This window comes from Acipenser ruthenus, chromosome 18 (assembly GCF_902713425.1).
Source record: "Acipenser ruthenus chromosome 18, fAciRut3.2 maternal haplotype, whole genome shotgun sequence".
NCBI lineage: Eukaryota > Metazoa > Chordata > Actinopteri > Acipenseriformes > Acipenseridae > Acipenser > Acipenser ruthenus.
In genome coordinates, this window is record NC_081206.1 from 21,517,174 (window position 1) to 21,539,613 (window position 22,440).

Sequence of the window (22,440 nt, forward strand, 5' to 3'; positions counted from 1 at the left end):
TTAGTTAAACAATTTGTTTTATTGTTTACAGCAGTGTGGAGTAGTGGTTAGGGCTCTGGACTCTTGACCGGAGGGTCATGGGTTCAATCCCCGGTGGGGACACTGCTGCTGTACCCTTGAGCAAGGTACTTTACCTAGATTGCTCCAGTAAAAACCCAACTGTATAAATGGGTAATTGTATGTAAAAATAATGTGATATCTTGTAAGTCGCCCTGGATAAGGGCGTCTGCTAAGAAAGAAATTATTTATTTATTATTTATTATTCTGAAGACATGCTAGTGAATACTATGCTAACTGCAATGCAAAGTCTATTTGTATTTGAATGTACTACTTTAGGTTGATTTATTTACTACAGTATATGAAAAAAACTGGGCTTGTTTTTCTGTATATTATTTTGAACCGTAGTTATATATATTCTTCTTCTTCTTTTTTTTTTTTAAAGGTGTGTGGTACACACTAGTTAAAATACTTAATATACAGGACAGTATATATTTCAAATCTATTTTCCATTTAGTGTAGACATACAAAACAATATTTGTATTCTCACTACAAAAACATCTTTAATACATTTTTAAATAATGTACAGTTTTTAAAATATTAAATATATCCAACATGTCGTAAACTACAATAATATAAAAAATATCTATTATTCATGTATATATTGCACATTGTTAGCCTACCTTCTCTCAGACATTACTATCCATTACTAATCTGACCAGAAAATAGTACAACCCTAAAGTACACTGAACTAACTAAATAATTCTACTAAATCTTACCTAATATATGTATTGGCATCACTTCGTATCTCCCACGTTTGAAAGCTGCACAAATGATGTTGTGTATTTGATTTGTAATGAAACGCTAAATGTATACTCAGCATCAAAATAAACTTATCACTTATATTTGAGCATCAAAAGAAACTTAGCAGTTATATTTGGATACAATTCACTAGATGTGAACTCTGTTTTAGAGCAGGTGCAGTGACTTTTTATTGTGCTGATTAACAATTGACATCACAAAGATGCTGCAAAATGATCTGCCGATCTTGGGCAGGTGTTGTGACTTTTGGTCTCCCAGTTCGTGGCCTGTCATTGACAGAGTGTGTCTGGTTATACCGTCTCGCCAAGTTTGAAATTGCTGGCTGTGAGCACACAAGACGCAGAGCCACAGTACGCTGCCCTAGTCCAGCCTCCAGCATGCCAATTGCACGAAGGCGCTGTGTTATAATAGTGATAAGTTTCTTTTGATGCTCGGTATAGTTTGTTTAATATATAATGAAGTACACATCACTGACAAAGACATTATTGCCACTTAACTTCTTACAGTTTTACCACATGTATTCTTTTAAACTTTGTGTTTTCTTTTTTCCTGAAGAGTTTGCTATTTTCAATTTGCATACTTGTTTAGTAGTCTTCTATGTCTATAGGACACAGTTGGAAAGACTTAACTGGTATCTTAAATAAATAAAGAAAAAAGCACAGTGCTGAAAAATCAAACACCAAGACATCCTATTCACACAACAGAATAAAAAATAATGAAATCCCAGTAATGCAGAGACAGATTCAGTAATCAGAGACTTGTAGTTAATGTGCTCAGTACGAGCACGTATAGTGACCATTTGAAACATCATTTTAGTTCCTTCTTTTACGATTGGTCTTGAATTCTCATCTCCTCTTACACTGATCACAATGAAGTTTGTTTTGTCCATAATATGACCAGTCACGGTAAGTCAGTTACTTTCAATGTAAACTGTATAGAAGGCAGTTGACCATATTAATCATGGAAGAGAGTTGCCCTTGATATATCCATGAATGAAGTTTCTTTAAAAAAGACAGTTTGCGTGCTTCCATGAGAATGACAAATGTCCAGTAACTATACAAGCACTAGAAGATAGTAAAAAAAACATTAAAAAATGTCAAATTCCTATGGAGAGGACTCCCTCAGATTGGGTTCAGCTTCTGCCACATGACTACCACCTTTTCAGGGTTTGTGGTCGTATCTATCCACTGTTCCGTTGCCTCACTGGAGCTGTTTTCCCAGCCCATCTGGACCTGAGAACACACAGAAATGAAAGCACTATCTAACATAAGCCAGTAACACTCATTAATTCCATTGCTCCTCATCATGTGGACTACCCTCCAAATGCAATCCCTTATAAAAATTTACTATAGTAAAATGTTAGCATTGTAAAGTCCAGAGGGGTGTGGTAAAGCATATTAAAACAGCATGGTAAACTATGGTAAATGCTCATTAAAACAATGAGGAAAGCATGGGAAAACTATGTAGAAATACCGGGATAAACCCAGCCAAACTAATGCACATCATCCATAACTTCAAAACACTGACACAGCCAGAACGTTTTATATGACTTACATGTTACAGTACATATTTGCTGTAACGTGTCTCTTTCTCAAAACTGCCCCTACTGTATGAGTTGCAGTTGAAGTACAAGGCAGAGGCAAAGTGACATTTCCATGGACTCAATGAAGGATACCTTGTGCTCTGTAGTATGAATATGATAGATTGTAAACTGTGGTCTCTATTTGTAGAGTATAGAGCCACAGAATATTTATGCAATAATCTTGTGCTTCCCACACTGCACACCAATTTGTAAAAAAATGGGAAGGTGTGTTAGTTGCGTTATTAGTTTTTCATTCATGTTAATCGTATTAAGTTCTGTATAAGACTACTAGAAGATATCTACTGTTTATAAAGTTAATAACATTCCTTTATTTAAAGTAACTGATATAGAAAGCATTTCTTAATAACATTGAGCTAACTGTATGGTAATTGATATTGGGCAGGATTAAACTCTGCTTGGAGAAGTGATGAATAGGTTCACTGTTGCTTTTGGAATCGGCGGTTCAGCGTAACTCAAAGCCAGGCAGCTAATGGCAAGTTTTTGTGAAACTGAAGAGTTTTAAAAGATTGATTACCCAAACCAAAAAACAGGGTGCATTTTTCACATTTTTACTTCAAAGAAAACATTTTTGTCCACCTCTACAGTGAAAAAAAATACCAGTAAGTAAAAAAAAAAAAAAAAACACAGAGTAATCATTCAAAAAAGATAAAGCAGAATATTTCTGTCATTCATTGAAACACATTAAATAAATGAATACAGTAATATTAGGATTCTCTCTTGGTAGTCCCATAAGTTAATTCCGCATGTATTGGACCTTGCAGAGGTGTAGACAGCACAAGTTACAGCAGGTCATGGAAACAATGAGATCATTCACAATTTATTAATTGGGGGTGAAGTCCACATTATCTCTATGAGCTTCATTTCAACATTGAAGACATAGATGAAGACTTCTAGTTGAAACATTTGTTATTTAAATGATTAGGTTTTTCTTAGTATTCCATATCCACGATTGCACAAATGACTCAGGTTTCACCAGGAATGACCCATAGTAATTTTCTACCCAAAATCAGCTACAGGAAAAAATATAAAATGAAGACTACACAAGGCAATTGACTGTGTTCGGGGTAGCTGTAAGAAGCAGGCTCGTGTTGATCCTTACCTTGCCTAGGAAGTGTTTCCTCCGCACAGAGCTGCGGCTGTACAGTCGCACAGTGAAACGGATGCCTTGCTCCCCTTGTGCGATGGGGAACAGGAAGGTCTCGCCCCACTTCACCTGTCCATTGGTGGACTTCAGCGCTCTGGTCTTCTTCTTAGCAACCAGACCATTCACATCGTGCATCTCTATCTTCACAGAGAAACCTGTGGAAACCAGCAAAGGAACCAAATCAGAATTGAGGCACGCAACTCAAGTGCCTCTCAGATAGGCAGATAAATCACTCTGGTGGTCTGTTTCGTTCTATGGTTAGCAACATGAATAAAATCAACAAGCAGAACCTACTCGAGCCCAGTGGCGTGGAAGAGCTGGGGAGGTTCTGTGCAGCCAGAATCTGCAGCTGAATCCTGCTGCTGACTGGCTGAAAACAGGTTCCAATGTGGAGCTCAGCATGGCAGGGCTAATGAAAGACAGGACACACATTATATAAATGAGTAAAGTTTCTAAATTGTTTTCTCAGCATATGGTATATGTAAGCAATAACACACGACAGAGTTGTACAGTCACTGGTGTGTAGTGAAACACAAGGCAAAGTCAAGCCATTTCTAAAACTGGTTTGCCGCACCAGACAATGTCCTCAGCCGGCATAAAAGGTATTATTAACTAACTGTAATTATTTTAGGCTTAAGAAGCCATCTGTCTTTTATTACTGTAACAAATGTAATTGGCAAACACATATTTCAATTTTCTTTGAGATCATATTACTTCCATAAACATTTTTTTTTATTATGTTTGCTGAAATACTGAGGATCAGAATGTCATTATGACTGTGGCTGATTCAACCCATCTCTCAGCTGAGTCATTAGAGGGCATTAGTCCACATCACAAAACACTGAGAAAGGCCCAGGACTGAGGTGACGCTTTCATGGTGTCTGCTGTATCGTGCCTGACATTTTCATGAGCATCAAAAGTATACAAAAAACCATCAGAGACTTAAATTGGTCATGAAGCTTATCTAAGTAAGCTAAAACACACAGGAAGGCGTGGGTTGTACGGATACAAATGTAACATTACAGATAGGAAACTGTGATTTGCCTGATTAGAATAAATGAGATCTAAACCATTGGTAACACTCTTAACCGTATGGGTTGGAATGTCAGCAGCCAATCAGGAAGCAGGATATTCCAAAGACATTTTATAATTTAATATAAATGTATAAATCAGATAAGGATATCCCTGGAAACATGATGTTATACCATAAGGTCACAGACAGGTAATGTTGTGTATATGTTTATAGTATATCAAAACTCTTACTTGAATTAGTATTGCAGTTGAAGGGAAAAGCTCATTTATTAGTTCACAATACATCATCTCATGTATTATGGTTACTGTCGAAATGACAGCTTGGACATTTCTGAACATTTCCAACATGGTTGGATCAGTGGTCATGCCTCCACCCCAGTAGAGGAACTTCACATAATAAATGCATTTTTATTTCCTTAAATGCTTTTTCACATGGTTATCTAGATCTAGACTGTAACATTAGGTAAGTCTAATAAGGGAGAGCAATAATAAAGACAATTCTGAATCCAGGAGGACCTACCAGGGCTTTGGAAATGGGAGTGATGTCCAGCCAATGTTCGCTCTCCACAGAGCTAAGCTTGCGTAGGGACATGGCACACTCCCCAATGGTCCTCTTCCGAGGGTGGTGGGTCAGCACCTTAAACACCAGGCCCACTGTCTGGAGCTGCTGCAGCTTCAGAGCAAACACGAAGGTCTCCATGAACTCCAGCTCCTGAGAGGCACAACATTCAAGAGATCGTCTGAATCAACATGTACACATTCCTGTACTGTACCCGATCATTGATCTTTCAAACACTTACATTAAATGTGGAATAAATAGACATGTGACTGGATGTACAGAGCAAGCACTCAACCTTCCACTTATAACTATCTGAATATGCATGGACTCCCCCAGCCCTGATACAAAGGCAGCAAACAAGAGAATTGTACAAGCAACTAATGTTTCAGTGCTTGTAAGGTGTCCTTACCTACTCTGTGACAAAAAGTGCAGCACAGAGCAGCAGAGATATTCAAGTAGAGCATAGAGCAGATCCCAGAAATCTTTTGTTATTATTTTGAATAACGCATAGACAATACAAACAACAAATCCTGTGTTAAACCACACCTCTGTCTTCTAGGTTACTTTCTTAACTTCCTGAGTAATCTTGACAAGTTACAAAACAATATTGTTCTTTTATATGTTTCTCGCTTTTAAATCATGCTTTAAAAATCTTTTATCTTATATTAACCTGCCACAACGCTCAAAGTTTGTTGAAAACACTTGGTTTCCCCGTTCACTTTCTGGCCCCTATATAAGTGTAAGGTAGAGTCTTACAGTATTACCAGTAACACAGGAATAACTGGCTTCACCTGAGGTGAAGAGAAAATGGCCAACAGCAGAACAATAGGGAACTTGTGAGGATGCAGTTATGGGAAGAAGGAGACTGTTTACTGTAAGGTGGCGAGTTAAAAGGAACCTCTGCTTACATGAGTGCCTTCTTTGACTGAAGACTTGAACTGCACTGGCTTTGGTAAGGTGATGGTCCCTTTAATCCCGATAACAGGATGGTCTCCGCTCCCTGAAGCCAGATACAAGTCTTTGCACTGCAACAAAAACAGAAAACAAACAGATGTTAACAAAACTCCTTTCTCTGGGCCAGGCCATTCCTTCACAAAAGACACCCTGATCACAAAGGCATCTGAGATTCTGAAGAAACTCATGACCTGGGGTGCTAGGTTTCGTCTAAATCTGAAACTCTGACTATGATTTTTCATAAAATGATCTGCTGTAGATTTTTTAAAAATACTTTCGTACGGTTTTCAATACTCCCTCAGTCATTTTGGAAGTGCATTTTCATTTTCTGTATGTGTTTAAAGGTTTCTGATTCAGTTTTGCAGTTGAGTGTATAACCACAGACCTTTTTAACATTCTTTCTACTAACTCTTGCTGTCTCCTGTGTACAGCCTCTGTTTGTATCCACATGTCCTGCTTTATTAACTGGGGATTGCTCCCATAATAATGTCACTGCCTCATTGCCTCTGCCTCACCACTGAACATTTCCAGCCTGTAGAGCAGCAAATTGCTACATGCTCTACATCAAAGTCTGTCTTAACCACATTGCTGTTTTTTCCATTTCAACCATTGGGATTGTAAGGAGGAAAAACTGTTTCAGTGTAAAAATAAAGAGAGAAAGAGCATCTGCACCCCAATAAAGTAAAGCACACAGAACACAAGACACGAGAAATTCTATAAAAATAAATTCTAAACTGAATTAGATTGTGTAGCTTTAGTGTGTGCACCTCTCAGGTAACCTATACAACAAACTGTGTTGTGTGCTGTGATGAGTAAACACTACCAAAGCTAATTAAACATAGCCTAATTGAAGTTGGGAAACTGGGAAGCACAATCCCAATGACTTGCAGCTGGAGATACTAATCTTTTTCACAAGAGTCCTACAACCAAACGTTCAAGATCAAAGGGCTGCCTACAATTACTTTACAATATATCCACTATGAATACAATTGAGACCTAACGTTTTATAAAGTGTTGGGCAATGCAAGAAAAGTAAAAAAAAAAAGAGGCTGCCATTTACAGGAACAGCTTATTCAAATGAACATTTCAATGTTATTCTAGAGGTGAAACCTAACAGGACCAGTCAGCTGTAACCTTTACAGTGTAAACGCTACATAAAAAGCCCCCTTTGAGCAGACACAATAAGGCTTTTAAATTGATCTATTACCGTTCTATCCTGAGCAGCCAAGCCTTGTAATCTTACCCTGACTACTGTGATCCAAATCTGCTCATGAGAAACTTGATAACACAGCCTCACATGCAGCTTCCCCAACTCCCTTTCATCCCCGGAGAGAGTTATGGATTCTACAAAAAACACACACACAACACACATGCAAGATGTTAGTGTAAGGAACATATATAGTTTCAGTCAATACATAGGGATGGCATGACACTTTACATATAAGCGATGCCTTATCTAGCCAAAGAAAGGCACTGAATTGGCTGTAAAACAATGATAATGATATAAAATTAGAAAAAAACTGTACTTGCAAAAAGTAGCAGTTAAATCATTTTACAAAAGAAAGGAGAGGTTGTGAGAAAGAAGGAGGATATATCTAAAAGTGTAAATGATATGCATAAGAGACTTACATCTAGGCACCACTGTTTTACTGGTTGAAGGTTATTGATGTCAATGGCTTACAGTATATTGTCTCAGACTATGAGAAAGCAAACAAACTATGGGCTGATGTTGGACCTGTTGTTCGGTTTTCTTGGGATTAAAGTTGGATTTAGATCCCCCATCCTATTTCTCCTTTTCCACAGCAATCTTTGCTTCTCAGAAAACTTTCCTGGCATAGTTTTATTGACATGTTGTAGTTGTGTGCTAAAGGACAGACTCTCCCTCTCAAAAGCCCTAGCCTTACGATTTTTATTACCTGATAATCTTGGATTTAGGAGAACTCCATCACTGAATGTTTGAGAGTCAACATTGTTACTGCCTAATTAGTACTTCATAATGAAAATAAAAATGGATCCCAAGTGTGGTATTTTTTACCTTTTGAGTTTAACAAAGCAGCATTATTTCTCTATTAGTCAGGCTCTTTCACCTCTTACTCCTGAATTAGAGAATGACTAAAAACCAAAATTGGAAATGTTGTTGCAAAAGCAAGTTCTGTGGAAAACAGTCTCAAGAACTTAAATAAAAGATTACAAAAGCAAAGTCAAACAATATGGAGTCTAGTACTGTTTAGTGGATTAAAAGGTCAAGGCAACACATTAAAAATGAGAAACATCACTGTACTCTTCCCTTACAACCTGTCAAACTGGTTAAAAACCAAAAATGTAATACACTGCCAAATTAAATACTGTATACGGTAAAGGATTTTATAAAGTTAAAAACCTAGGGTTGTTTTAATTATGATGCTGCTAGTCTTTTAAAAAGTACCAAATAACAAAACAAGAACAGTGATAAAGATGGCATTTTCTGCTGTGTTAGCAAGAAGTCATTGCTCACATAAATAAAATGTAATTCTTGGCAGTAAGACTTGCACAGTCATCTATTAAACAATATAGCAAGTTGTTGAAATACAGCTCTATCAGAAATCCTACGCAGGAACAGGAACAGGTAAGATAGACAACAGCAGGATTGTTCAGCTTGTTACCTAGACTGCGATTACTTCCCAGGGAGTCTCTCATGGAGGACTCACTGCTCTGGACACTGGACACCGAGTCATAGCGCTGGGGAGAGCAGAGGGGGAAAAGGCGGCATTATTATAGGGTTATAACACAATGAACATTGGTGTGTGAGGGAATATAGAGATGAAATGAATAGGACTGAAAGCCAAGGTGCTACGTGTGTCCGTATAACACATATACATGCCATTCCATAACTGTTCATAAGAAACCTTTATTCTTTTAAGTGACTTTGTAGGGGAATTTCTAGATGTACCCAATTCATTATTTTTCAAGCAGGTGACATGAACTGTACAAACTCCCCTTATAAGAGTTTACCATAGTCAAAACATAGTCTAAACAGTCAAAGCATGGTAAAGCATAGGCAAATATTGTAAATCCCACAGAGGTATAATAAAGCATGTTAAAAACATGACACACCATGTTAAACTATGGTACATGCATAGTATACAGTTGGTGTCAGGAATGTTTGATATGTGTTGTGTTGCCATTCTATAACTATGCTATACCTTTGCCATGTTTAAAGTTTACACTTACTGTGGTTTGCCATATTTTATTTTTACAATGTTGGTAATTACTTTTTTTTTTTTTTTTAATTTAGTCATTGCCAATTAGTTTTTATTATTTTCTCCCCAATTTGAAATGCCTAATTATTTTTAGGCTCAGCTCACCGCTACCACCCCTGCGCTGACTCAGGAGGGGCGAAGATGAACACACGCTGTCCTCCGAAGTGTGTCCCGTCAGCCGCCCGCTTCTTTACACTCTGCAGACTCACCATGCAGCCGCCTCAGAACTACAGCGTCGGAGGACAACGCAGCTCTGGGCAGCTTACAGGCAAGCCCGCAGGCGCCCGGCCAGACTACAGGGGTCGCTGGTGCGCGGTGAGCCGAGGACACCCTGGCCGACCTAACCCTCCCTCCCCCCGGACGACGCTCGGCCAATTGAGCGCCGCCCCTTGGGAGCTCCCGTCCACGGTCAGCTGTGGAATAGCCTGGACTCGAACCGGTGACGTCCAGGCTATAGAGCGCATCCTGCATTCTAGTGAGTGCTTTTACTGGATGCGCCACTCGGGAGCCCTATGTTGGTAATTACTTTAAAGTAACTTTACCATACCGTGTGCAGAGACAGTAGTATTATTATTATTATTTATTTCTTAGCAGACGCCCTTATCCAGAGCGACTTACAATTGTTACAAGATATCACATTATTTCTACATACAATTACCCATTTATACAGTTGGGTTTTTACTGGAGCAATCTAGGTAAAGTACCTTGCTCAAGGGTACAGCAGCAGTGTCCTCCACCGGGGATTGAACCCACAACCCTCCAGTCAAGAGTCCAAAGCCCTAACCACTACTCCACACTGCTGTAGTATGCATTTGTGAAACAAAAAATCAGGCAATGAATAATCAGTTTGAAATTTGCATCACTTTTATTGTTTACCTAACCATTTGAAAGTAATTTGTCAGCAGGGGTAGCACAGTGCACACAGAGGTGGGGTGCAGTGGAGGAGTGTTGCTTAGTAAAGGAGTTCTGGAAGGCAGTACACACAACAAACACATCAGCCTACAGAAACACTAGAGGGACACGCTCACAAGCAGAGGAGAGACTGAGGTGACGTGGCTTCTGGCTTGGCCACCTTCAAGTTTATGGACAACTGCTCATCTAACTTTCAACTCTGGAACCAGGCTGTGGCTGTTTATCTATAGCAAGTATCTGAACTATTTTCATTTCCTGAATTTAAAACAAGTGAAGAAGCAATAATATCTGCACAACAAAGGGGGGGGGGGGCATTAATACTGTTAATAAAGCTAATAGGAGGCAAGGACATTTGAAAGCATGGGTTAGGATCTATGGTACTTTGCAACTGTGCCAGTCTCTTCCAAACGGTGCTATCTTCTGTACACACCTACTCACCTGAATGTGACTGTGTGGTGTAGCAAGATCAAACATGGAGCTGCTTAAACCTGGGGAGACTGGTGACTTGTTGCCTTTCAAGTCCCACACTGAAAGACAGAGAGAGGAGGAATGAGAAAAATTACCCAACTGGCTTGAGGGAGAGGAGGCTGGACAAGCCTCCATCAGACCAACCCTTTAATGCAAAGAAAGAACTATTGACAGTGTGGCAGGATGGCTTGCAGTGGTGAGGTGTGGTGATGTTACGGACCAGGAAGTAACTGATCCAAAACAATAGATGGGCGGGTGAAACTGAACGCAACGGCATTCAGCTGATTTATTAACCAAATAAACAAAACAAAAGATTTAAACAATAACAAAACACAAAACAAAGGGCATGAGGGCCAAACGAACAGAAACAAGTATATTTTTAAATATAGCAATTGTTCGTTATATTCTCTTCGCTCTCTCTCTCCGCTCTCCCGTACTCTCCTCTCTACACTCAACAACCCCACAGCACGGACAGCTGCAGGTTCTTATACTCTGGCCGAGGGGTTAACTAGCTGTTAATTATCTTATTACCCCTCGGCCACAGTCTGCACGCGTTTGGTAAGGATGCGTGACTGTCAGCTAGTTAAATAATCAGTAGCTGATCAGCCACGGATCCTCACAGGGTTTTAAATATATAAACAATAACAAAAGACGCAGCGCTTTTATCTGCGCTGCAAACAAATACAAATAATAATATATAAATACATAGGGGCGGGACACTCTGCCACACATGCCCCCCCTTGTGCGCAGCACACATGGCCTTTTCGGCCACCTCCCCCCTTAATCCCCAAAGTCCCGGCTAGCAGTCCCGGCCCAGGAACAGAGGCAGCAACGAGCCAAAGGTGGTGGCCACGGTGGGATATCCTCCTCCCACCCCAACAACTGTAGCATCCCAGTGGACCACGCACCGGCCGGCTCCTCCGGCCAAGGAAATTTTGGGGGTGGTCTCCAAACCTCCCCCCCCCTTCTTCATGGCTGGCAGCTCCCCTCCGTGGGGCTCCGGCCACCCGTTCTCCTGCAGCGAAATTGCTGCGGGGGGAGCTGGTCTCATGACCTCCCCCCCCTTCTTCATAGCTGGCAGCTGCCCTTCATGGGGCTCCAGCCACAGTACTTCCTGCCGTGAAAGTATGGCTGGGGGAGCTGGTCTTCTGACCTCCCCCCCTTCTTCGTGGCCGGCAGCTGCCCTTCATGGGGCTCAAGCCACAGTATTTCCTGCCGCGAAAGTGCGGCTGGGGGAGCTGGTCTCCTGACCTCCCCCCCCCCCCCCCTTCTTCGTGGCCGGCAGCTCCCCTTCATGGGGTTCCAGCCACAGTATTTCCTGCCGCATGGCAGGACTGGTAGCGACCCCAGGCAAAACAGGACCCTCGGGAGGCGACGGCAGCAGCAGCGGACCCTCGGGAGGTGAACTCGGGAGGGGAGCCCCTGGCCATGGAGGCGGCAGCGGGAGCTCCACTTCTCCCTTGTACCCTGTAACTGGTGGCTCTCCAGGCGATGCAGAGCAACAGGCAGCCCCAGGCGATGCGGAGCAACAGGCAGCCCCAGGCGATGCGGAGCAACAGGCAACCCCCGGCGATGCGGAGCAGGCATCCTTGGGCAGTGTGGAGCAGGCATCCTTGGGCGGTGCGAAGCAGGCATCCTTGGGCGGTGCGAAGCAGGCATCCTTGGGCGGTGCGAGGCAGGGCGGGAGCAGTTCTTCCCATGACGGTGGATGTGGAACCAGCAGGTATTCACCCTCTGCTGGTGGAGGTGGGAGGGGCAAGCAGTCTTCCCACGGTGGCTGAGGCGGAACCAGCTGGCATTCACCCTCTGCTGGTGGAGCTGGGAGTGGCAAGCAGTCCTCCCACGGCGGTTGAGGCGGAACCAGCAGGAATTCACCCTCTGCTGGTGGAGGTGGGAGGGGCAAGCAATCCTCCCACGACGGTTGAGGCGGAACCAGCAGGAATTCACCCTCTGCTGGTGGAGGTGGGAGGGGCAAGCAATCCTCCCACTGTGGTTGAGGCGGAACCAGCAGGAATTCACCCTCTGCTGATGGAGGTGGGAGGGGCAAGCAGTCTTCCCATGGCGGCTGAGGCGGAACCAGCAGGCATTCACCCTCTGCTGGTGGAGGTGGCGGAGGCAGAGGCAGCTCCTGCTGCTCTGCTCCTGGCGGTGGAGGTGGCGGAGGCAGAGGCAGCTCCTGCTGCTCTGCCCCTAGCGGTGATGGAGACAGAGGCAGCTCCTGCTGCTCTGCTCCTCTTGCTGGAGACAGTGGCGAGGGCTCCTCATCCTCTGGCGTTGGAGACGGCAGCAATGGCTCCTCTCCCTCTGGCGTTGGAGACGGCAGCAATGGTCACGTCACGGACCAGGAAGTAACTGAACCAAAACAATGGATGGGCGGGTGAAACTGAACGCAACGGCATTCAGCTGATTTATTAACCAAATAAACAAAACAAAAGATTTAAACAATAACAAAACACAAAACAAAGGGCATGAGGGCCAAACGAACAGAAACAAGTATATTTTTAAATATAGCAATTGTTCGTTATATTCTCTTCGCTCTCTCTCTCCGCTCTCCCGTACTCTCCTCTCTACAGTCAACAACCCCGCAGCACGGACAGCTGCAGGTTCTTATACTCTGGCCGAGGGGTTAACTAGCTGTTAATTATCTTATTACCCCTCGGCCACAGTCTGCATGTGTTTGGTAAGGATGCATGACTGTCAGCTAGTTAAATAATCAGTAGCTGATCAGCCATGCATCCTCACGGGGTTTTAAATATATAAACAATAACAAAAGACGCTGCGCTTTTATCCACGCCGCAAACAAATACAAATAATAATAAATAAATACATAGGGACGGGATTAAGGTACAGGTTTCTAATTATTTTTGTGAAGTTGCTTCGTAGAAATCTAGAGTTTAATCAACTACGCAACAGAAATACAGTGCCTTGCGAAAGTATTCGGTTTCCTTGAACTTTGCGACCTTTTGCCACATTTCAGGCTTCAAACATAAAGATATGAAACTGTAATTTTTTGTGAAGAATCAACAACAAGTGGGACACAATCATGAAGTGGAACGAAATTTATTGGATATTTCAAACTTTTTTAACAAATAAAAAACTGAAAAATTGGGCGTGCAAAATTATTCAGCCCCTTTAAGTTAATACTTTGTAGCGCCACCTTTTGCTGCGATTACAGCTGTAAGTCGCTTGGGGTATCTCTATATCAGTTTTGCACATCGAGAGACTGAAATCTTTGCCCATTCCTCCTTGCAAAACAGCTCGAGCTCAGTGAGGTTGGATGGAGAGCATTTGTGAACAGCAGTTTTCAGTTCTTTCCACAGATTATCGATTGGATTCAGGTCTGGACTTTGACTTGGCCATTCTAACACCTGGATATGTTTATTTGTGAACCATTCCATTGTAGATTTTGCTTTATGTTTTGGATCATTGTCTTGTTGGAAGACAAATCTCCGTCCCAGTCTCAGGTCTTTTGCAGACTCCATCAGGTTTTCTTCCAGAATGGTCCTGTATTTGGCTCCATCCATCTTCCCATCAATTTTAACCATCTTCCCTGTCCCTGCTGAAGAAAAGCAGGCCCAAACCATGATGCTGCCACCACCATGTTTGACAGTGGGGATGGTGTGTTCAGGGTGATGAGCTGTGTTGCTTTTACGCCAAACATAACGTTTTGCATTGTTGCCAAAAAGTTCGATTTTGGTTTCATCTGACCAGAGCACCTTCTTCCACATGTTTGGTGTGTCTCCCAGGTGGCTTGTGGCAAACTGTAAACGACACTTTTTATGGATATCTTTAAGAAATGGCTTTCTTCTTGCCACTCTTCCATAAAGGCCAGATTTGTGCAGTATACGACTGATTGTTGTCCTATGGACAGAGTCTCCCACCTCAGCTGTAGATCTCTGCAGTTCATCCAGAGTGATCATGGGCCTCTTGGCTGCATCTCTGATCAGTCTTCTCCTTGTATGAGCTGAAAGTTTAGAGGGACGGCCAGGTCTTGGTAGATTTGCAGTGGTCTGATACTCCTTCCATTTCAATATTATCGCTTGCACAGTGCTCCTTGGGATGTTTAAAGCTTGGGAAATCTTTTTGTATCCAAATCCGGCTTTAAACTTCTCCACAACAGTATCTCGGACCTGCCTGGTGTGTTCCTTGTTCTTCATGATGCTCTCTGCGCTTTAAACGGACCTCTGAGACTATCACAGTGCAGGTGCATTTATACGGAGACTTGATTACACACAGGTGGATTCTATTTATCATCATTAGTCATTTAGGTCAACATTGGATCATTCAGAGATCCTCACTGAACTTCTGGAGAGAGTTTGTTGCACTGAAAGTAAAGGGGCTGAATAATTTTGCACGCCCAATTTTTCAGTTTTTTATTTGTTAAAAAAGTTTGAAATATCCAATAAATTTCGTTCCACTTCATGATTGTGTCCCACTTGTTGTTGATTCTTCACAAAAAATTACAGTTTCATATCTTTATGTTTGAAGCCTGAAATGTGGCAAAAGGTTGCAAAGTTCAAGGGGGCCGAATACTTTCGCAAGGCACTGTACCTGACCAAAAAAGACATGAGAAACATTGGTCATTATCATTAAGAGTAACAGTGCTTTAAAGCTAGTAATAATTGTTCAGAAGTATTATCCCACCACTATCATAGTATGAGTGTTCCACAGTTTACAAAAGATTACCACAGATGAAGAGCATGGCATTTATATGTAGATGGTGTGTAAACATTAAAGTATTTACACAGCACCTAATGCGCTTCTTGGTGAAGCAATGCTCATTTGTTACATTTACTTTTATATTGCAGCAATCAAATACAATACTAAAAATCAATTTCAATAATAGTTTACTAAGGTATATTTGAACTGTTACATGAATAATTTGAACTGACGCCCTGACCCCAACTGTCGCTTTTAATATTTATTTTTCCTTGGCTTATCAAATGATTCAAAATCACCTTAACTGATTGGAAGAAGCCAAACTCTCTAATAATAAAGGGATATTTCTCAATATCTCAAATGTTAACATTTAGAAAAGATATGCAAACAAAAAACAAGAAGCTTTTACAAACCACAATACGCTGAAATGTGAAACATTTTCTTGTTCAGCAAAAACATTCTTCCAGTTGGAATTTGGCTCCAGCACACAACAATTAATTATAGAGAGACTTGCAAAAACTTGTATTTTAAGAACAACTGGGGAAACTTGTTTATCACTGCTTAAGGAAATAAAGAATCCTTTGAGTCTGACATTCCTTAAAGGCTAAAATGTCCGCTCTAGTGCACTGGGGTTTTAGATCTGAAAGTTGTCAGCAATGAAAAGAACAATTACAGGTATGTTATTTAAACAGTTGTAGCAACACCTGGGGGCGTGTAACAGTATATTTTTTGGAACCCCGCTACTTACTCTTTAAAAGGTACATAAGGACCTTTTTATTTTAGCGTGTTACATGTTCCCATGTGTTGCTACAACTGTTTACGTAATGTGTGCGTATTGTTTTATTTATTTTTTTTACATTTTGACCACTTTTTTTACCTTTTACATTGCATTCCCTGCCTCAAGATGGCTTCCCATGTACCTGCATGGACCTCTCAGAACTACATTTCCCATCATCCTCCTGCTCACTGGTAAATCCATCTCAGTTACATATGTGAGCAGGAGGAGGATTGGAAATGTAGTTCTGAGCGGTCTATGCGGTACATGGGAAGCCATCTTGAGGTAGGGAATGCAACTTAAAAGTTTAAAAAATTGTAAAAATGTAAAAAATAAATAAATAAAACACTACACACACACACACACACCTTATGTAAACAGTTGTAGCAACGCATGGGAACATGTAACACAATAAAATAAAAAGGTTCTTATGTACCCTTCAAGCAATCATATTTGTTCTAAAGATGTAAAATAAGTTTGAGTCTACCAATCTTTTTTATTATTAATTTTTTTTGTTTTAATAATAAATAATCATGTAATCTCTATTTTTCACTGTGTTGCAATGAAAAGAACTTGTGAAAGTCAATGTGAAACACTGTGTTTTTTTTTTTTGTTTTTTTTAAATGGACAACAAAAGGTTCCATTTCCCCTACCTGATCCATGCTTGTTCAGTCCCTTTACTTGCTCAGGTGGACGTCTTACTGATCCCGGGGACACATGATGGAGCATATAGCTGGGGTGGAAAACCGCATCAGGATCTATCCCAAGCTGACTCATACCAGACAGCTCCCCCTTCCTGTCATTGAACATACTCCTGGCTGAACCTACAACAGGATAATGCCTTATCATTACAGTACAGTGGAAAATGGGACCCTTTATAACACTATCCATTGCTTTGCTATGCTATCAGGACACAGGGTTGAGTATGTGGAATGTAACACATGTCCAGAGTGCGTGCCAGTGTATCTGTAACACTGAGAATGAATTGTGTAAAAAAAGTGTAGAAGCACCTTGAACCCCAAACCATCCACCCTCATGCAAAAGCATCACTTGAAAAGCCGAACGAAAGACTGACACAAGCTAAATGTCTTGACGCTGAAGACATAATAATGTATCTCCTCACACCATAAAAGTTCAGAGAAATGTTTCAGTTGTGACAATAGAGAAACCAGCAGCCCGTCTATAACATGAAGCTCAGTAGCACTGGTTGACATTGTACATACAAAATTAGATCACTATCACCTATAACCTCCTATGTACATGTAAAATGTAAGTATAACAGATGGACAGAAAGACAAGTTCCTCCAAATATCCTCAGATTCTCAATAACTTGTGGAAAAATCGTGAAACCATTTTTTTCACAATTGGATAAGCGTTGACATATATTTGAATTGAAGGTGTGACATACAGTAAAAACACACCTTAACACAGACAGAGGCATCTCCTTATAATTCCATATTTTGATACTCTTATGCCAAAGAATGTCCTAATCACGTTTCATTACAATTGGATAAGTGGTCCTCTGGGTGTATGTTAAAGTGTGACGTATATACAGTACATGTAAGCATTCCCAGGGGAAGAAGCAAACAGGTTAACATAAGAGAAGTTAGGTGTTCAACAACATTATCATTCTAATCAGGCAAAGGGAGAAAAGATTAAACAGACAGACCGCCATGTATATTGTTTGAATGCTCGACTGGTAAAGTTTGTCTAATATAATATTACATAAAAACAACTCTGTTGCCCCAGCAACCAATTATTAAAGCAGTGTGCCCAGCCTAGTACTAAGATTAGAGATGGGAGGGAATGGTTGAATTGAACTGGAGCTCATCTGAACTACTACAAAAAGCCAGATTCCAGGTTCCTTTTTGGATTTTAAGAAAAATACCAAAAAAAAGTTTGGGCCAGTAGAATGGAAATGTTTAATCAAGACTCCGGTCTCTTTCATCATCCTATATGACTGACAGATAATCCCTAGACATTACATCAACCCCAATTTAAGAGTAAAACAGTCTCTTGTATCTTGTATTCCAGTCTGCTGCCATTGTCATACACAGACAACATTGTCAAGGCATTCTGCACTGTGGACTATGGCATGCATACATCCATTCTATACATGTATCCAAAAGCAATAGGAGCCAAGTTTATAATTTATTAGAGCATGGGTTCTACTCCTATTGAAAACATTGTTTTAGTAATCTGTGAGGTTTCCCATAGCATTGTATATGTGCGCAATGCTTTGTATGACAGCAGATACATTACTTATTGAAAAAGGGAACTCAAGCCTAAAAACACTTCTTGAATACCTTGCAGTCCTTCCGGGTAGCTGGAGTTCAAATGACTGTTGGGTTGGATGTAGGACGGTTTAAGGGTTGGCACAACAAAAGGGACCTGCCTCCCATCCAAAGGGGGTCTGGAGAGGAGGAAGTGCTCAGTGCATCCGACTCGCTTCTTCCCATAAACGGATCCCACCGGCGACCGTTCACTCTCCGTGTCACTCAGAGACTTCCTAGACCTGGGCGGAGCAACATGTTCCTTTATAGCTAAAGTTGAGACAGAACAAAGACTTAAAATAATGGGGAGTAATCTTCAGGACATAGTAACAACCACCGTGCCAAGGAGTCGCTGTATAGCGACAGACAATGTATTGAGTTTAATAGGTTACTGTAGATCCTAACTCCATGCTAAAGCTTTTAAAATGATGGTTCTAAATATGTAGGCTCAGATCTGCCATTCGAATGTAATGGGGCGCTATTTGTTTGATTTGGGGAGACTTGCGGATGGGGCTTCTTGTCAGCTCACCTTCAGGTTCAGCTTCTTTCTCTTTCGACAGCAGGCCCTTGCAGCAGTTTTTGATGAACTCAGTCGCCATCGCTTTCATCACCAAGATCAACACAAGAAAAGGAGGGAGCCAATAACGAAGAGCAAAAATGACCAGTGTGGGACTGAAAGGAAAAAGCATAAAAACATGTTATTTTAAATGCAATTGGCAGCCTGTGGTTACTTATTAGAAATACAAATATATGAAGTACATTTCAGAACATGGAGATTAATAGGAACTAGGATGGTGCAAGAAGTATATTGTATTTGTTGACACTGTTGCTGCAGGTTGGGAACCATTGATTTACAGGTTTATGACAAGTTCAAAAGTGTTCTATTAAGCCCTGTTACTACATTTTACCTAAACTATGGAAAGAACTTACAATATAAAGTGTTAAAAGGTGAGTTCCTGTTTTTCTTGTTTGTGGCTCTGTATTGTAAGTAACATTTGTCCTGTTGTACAAAATGGCAGGGCATAACATGTATCAAAAAAATTAGCAAAAACAGGAAATAATTGAGTGAATCAAATACCTCCCAAAGTGGTTAGTGAGCTAATGGATATCGCTGCATAGTCTGCAACTCATCTCAGCAACCTGAAGTAGCTGGCAAACATAGGGGTCCTAAACCAATAAGAGACAAAAAACTGAAAATTGAATCATTTTCAGTTTGATGATTTCTTTAGCAGCTGGCTTTATCCTATCCAGGCATCAAGATCATTTCACTGGTGCTTATGATCTTAATTCTTACAAAGCTAACGGCACAGTGTCATTTTTAACCACATTAAACAGCAGTGTATCGTACAAATTATAAGACCCTATTCACAAAGCTTTACCTTTTGAGTTATTTTTCCAATTCTGTTTTAAAGAATATAATAAAAGTGTGATATTCAGGAAACCATTAGACTGTCGCTTTTGTTAAAGAAACAAATAGTCTAGAAACAGGTTAATTAATGCACAATATGCTTCTGTAATTCAGCTTTTTATCCAAATATTAGACTTACTGTATTTTAACTTAACAATAGATCAGTATTCAAAACAGGGATAACCTAGTAAATGTATTAATAGAAATGTATAGTTTTCAAAAGAAACATTGCTCACTATATACATTATATACAATATAACCAAAAATCTATACATTTTAATTGTGCTCAATTGCTAATAATCTGTAGAATTGTAGAATTCTATAAATATGAACAGCTTTCTATAGATAATAATGACAATAATGTATTGCTTTATATACATGACGGCCATAAAAATAAACAGAGCATATCAAACATGCATTAAAATAAATATAGAATGGATTTGCTTAAACTATCTGTAGGGTATATTGAAATATGGATGTATATTAATTTATGCTGTAGACTAAAACTTAAAACAAAAAAAGTTGCTGACGTTCTCTAAATCCCAACGCAGATTTGAAAAGAAAACTTCCTTAGTTTCTTCCATCAGAGAAGAAAAACACACAGCGCTTTCATCAATGAAACAAAGTTAAACTTACCATCAAAAGTAAAGTCCCATTGGATTTAGAAGGAATAATGGTCAGTGTGATCCCAAGATTCCTTCACGTTTAAGGTATTTCCTGTTTTAATACTTGCACCTGCAGCAAGTTTTATATCACGTCTCTGAAAACCAGAGTATTAAAAGCCACACACAAGGTACACGTCCGCAGCTGCTCTGCAAGTTCTCAGGAGAAGCTCCAGGAAATAGATTTCCTTGGAAAGGCTTAGCTGTCTTCTTGTTATTTAACTGGAGAATAATGTCGCTAGGTCTTAGAGCTAGTTGGACGGTCCCATCAGGAAACTCCCACATCACAAAATCAGTGCAGGTATCAATTTCGGAGCAGGTTTCCACAATGTGTATTTAAGAGGCTACACTTGAATCAATAGATCAGATAACATGACTATTAGGTTACAGTTGCCACTTTGTTTAATGTAACAAACGGGGAACTTTCTCTGTAGTGCGCCAGATAATAAAATATTTTATTTATTTAAAAAAAAAAAAAAGGCAAAACAGGTTAGATTTATAGCCGTAAATTGTCTGGGAAAAAAACTCTTTGGCTTTTACTATCTGTCTATAATAATAAACATCTACTGCGCAACCAAATCAATTTACAAAGGATGCATGATGCTGATGCGAATTTAGAAAAATATGTCACGTTTTTTCCAATCAGGAAAGGACTAAATGAACTGTCGGAAACAGAACCATAATTCTGTCAGTTATCTCTTACCGTCAATAATGATAATAATAATTTATATATAAAAAACATATTAGAGGAAATATTTGTCACGTACAGATGTTTCCGTTTTAGCCGAGTGAAATTATTGTGCTGCTTTAACTATAAAGAAGACACATGCGATTTGGCTTCCAGGGGTTCTGTCTTGGAATGTGCCTTCAAGCTTACCATTGAATAGTGAGTAGCATATTGTATTTGCTAGTAAATAGAACAACACATCATTGGGGATTCTGCAGTTATGTAGCCTACATGAATGTGTTATAAACGATACAATGTTGGCTCCCTTTTTATCTTCTAACAGTGGATCAAGTGCGTATTAAATCTTACCCTATAATTTTGTTACGCTTTTTTTTTTGATCGCAGAATGAGTTGATTCGATTCAGCAATAAACATCTTCAAATAATAATAATAATAATAATAATAATAATAATAATAATAATAATAATAATAAAATTACATACTTGTTTTAGATTTTCACATTTTAAGTGTTAAAAGACAAACAATTTTGTTTTAGTAAATAAAAAAAAGTTTATTTGGATCAGAAAAGGAGTTGTTCATTTTAATTTGTGGCTCCATAATCAAGATGGATTGTGATTTCTCTTAACTACAAAATGTTTTAGGCCCCTTGCTTTGTAATGGAGTATAAACCATCAACTTTGGGGGTTGCAACATCATTACAGATATTCAGAACAGTATTCAGAATACTATGTAATTAAATACTCCATGTCTGAATATTCTCACATTTTAAAAAATATCAATGTATATTTAGAATAGCTAGTTTACTGGATTTTGAACTCTGCAACAGTCTTCTGAACATAATAAAATTACATTATGCTGGATGGAAATGTCCTGTCTGGCTCCAGGCTCCACTGTGTGGCTGTGTACACACGAATATATTACAGAAGAAATGGACAAGAAAACATTGGTAATTCTTACCCCATTCGTAATATTGATAAGCGAAGTCGCTGCAGTTGATAACAGCAGAATTTAACAATTAAAAACGTGCTTGTGTGGACTGTTGATACTATACTTACTCTATGTGTACTGTAAGTGCCCTGGTATTTACACAGTATCGCACCTAAGCGCATTCCATACAGGGCTAGTACTAATAGCTGAAGCATCATAGAAGTCTGACACACTCTTCTGTTTGTTTTTCACACAGAGGCACTTGCCCCACCGTAACTACAATTTGTGTCCAAAAGGTGGCGGCCAAAATAAAATAAA

At 40.0% G+C, this 22,440-nt stretch overlaps 1 protein-coding gene across 3 annotated transcripts; it reads right to left on the reverse strand.

Annotated features, from left to right (window-relative positions):
- Positions 1-22,348, reverse strand: LOC117418714 (tandem C2 domains nuclear protein-like). 3 transcript variants are annotated; one of them, XM_034031849.3, is made up of 13 exons: positions 20,482-22,348; positions 19,516-19,604; positions 18,967-19,109; positions 18,471-18,707; positions 16,818-16,988; positions 10,701-10,789; positions 8,754-8,829; positions 7,355-7,455; positions 6,066-6,182; positions 5,119-5,310; positions 3,861-3,975; positions 3,522-3,721; positions 1-2,051 (listed from the first exon to the last, which is right to left on the reverse strand). In XM_034031849.3, the coding sequence occupies exons 3-13, from the start codon at positions 19,043-19,045 to the stop codon at positions 1,941-1,943; spliced, it is 1,488 nt and encodes a 495-aa protein (XP_033887740.3). In that variant the 5' UTR covers positions 19,046-19,109; positions 19,516-19,604; positions 20,482-22,348; the 3' UTR covers positions 1-1,940. The 3 variants fall into 3 exon arrangements, with proteins under 3 accessions (XP_033887740.3, XP_033887741.3, XP_033887739.3); XM_034031850.3 differs by lacking the exon at positions 19,516-19,604; XM_034031848.3 differs by having other exon boundaries at positions 19,516-22,348.
- Positions 22,349-22,440: the final 92 nt, after the last annotated feature.

Bases quoted from the DNA above. Each gene is read 5' to 3' on its own strand.
- LOC117418714 (XM_034031850.3), bottom strand. From the start codon at position 19,045: ATGAAAGCGATGGCGACTGAGTTCATCAAAAACTGCTGCAAGGGCCTG. The intron at 10,790-16,817 runs GTAGGGGAAATG...TCTGTCTTTCAG, and splicing joins ACTGAACAAGCATGGATCAG to TGTGGGACTTGAAAGGCAAC. The intron at 3,976-5,118 runs GTAGGTCCTCCT...GTCTTTCATTAG, and splicing joins CTCCCATTTCCAAAGCCCTG to CCCTGCCATGCTGAGCTCCA.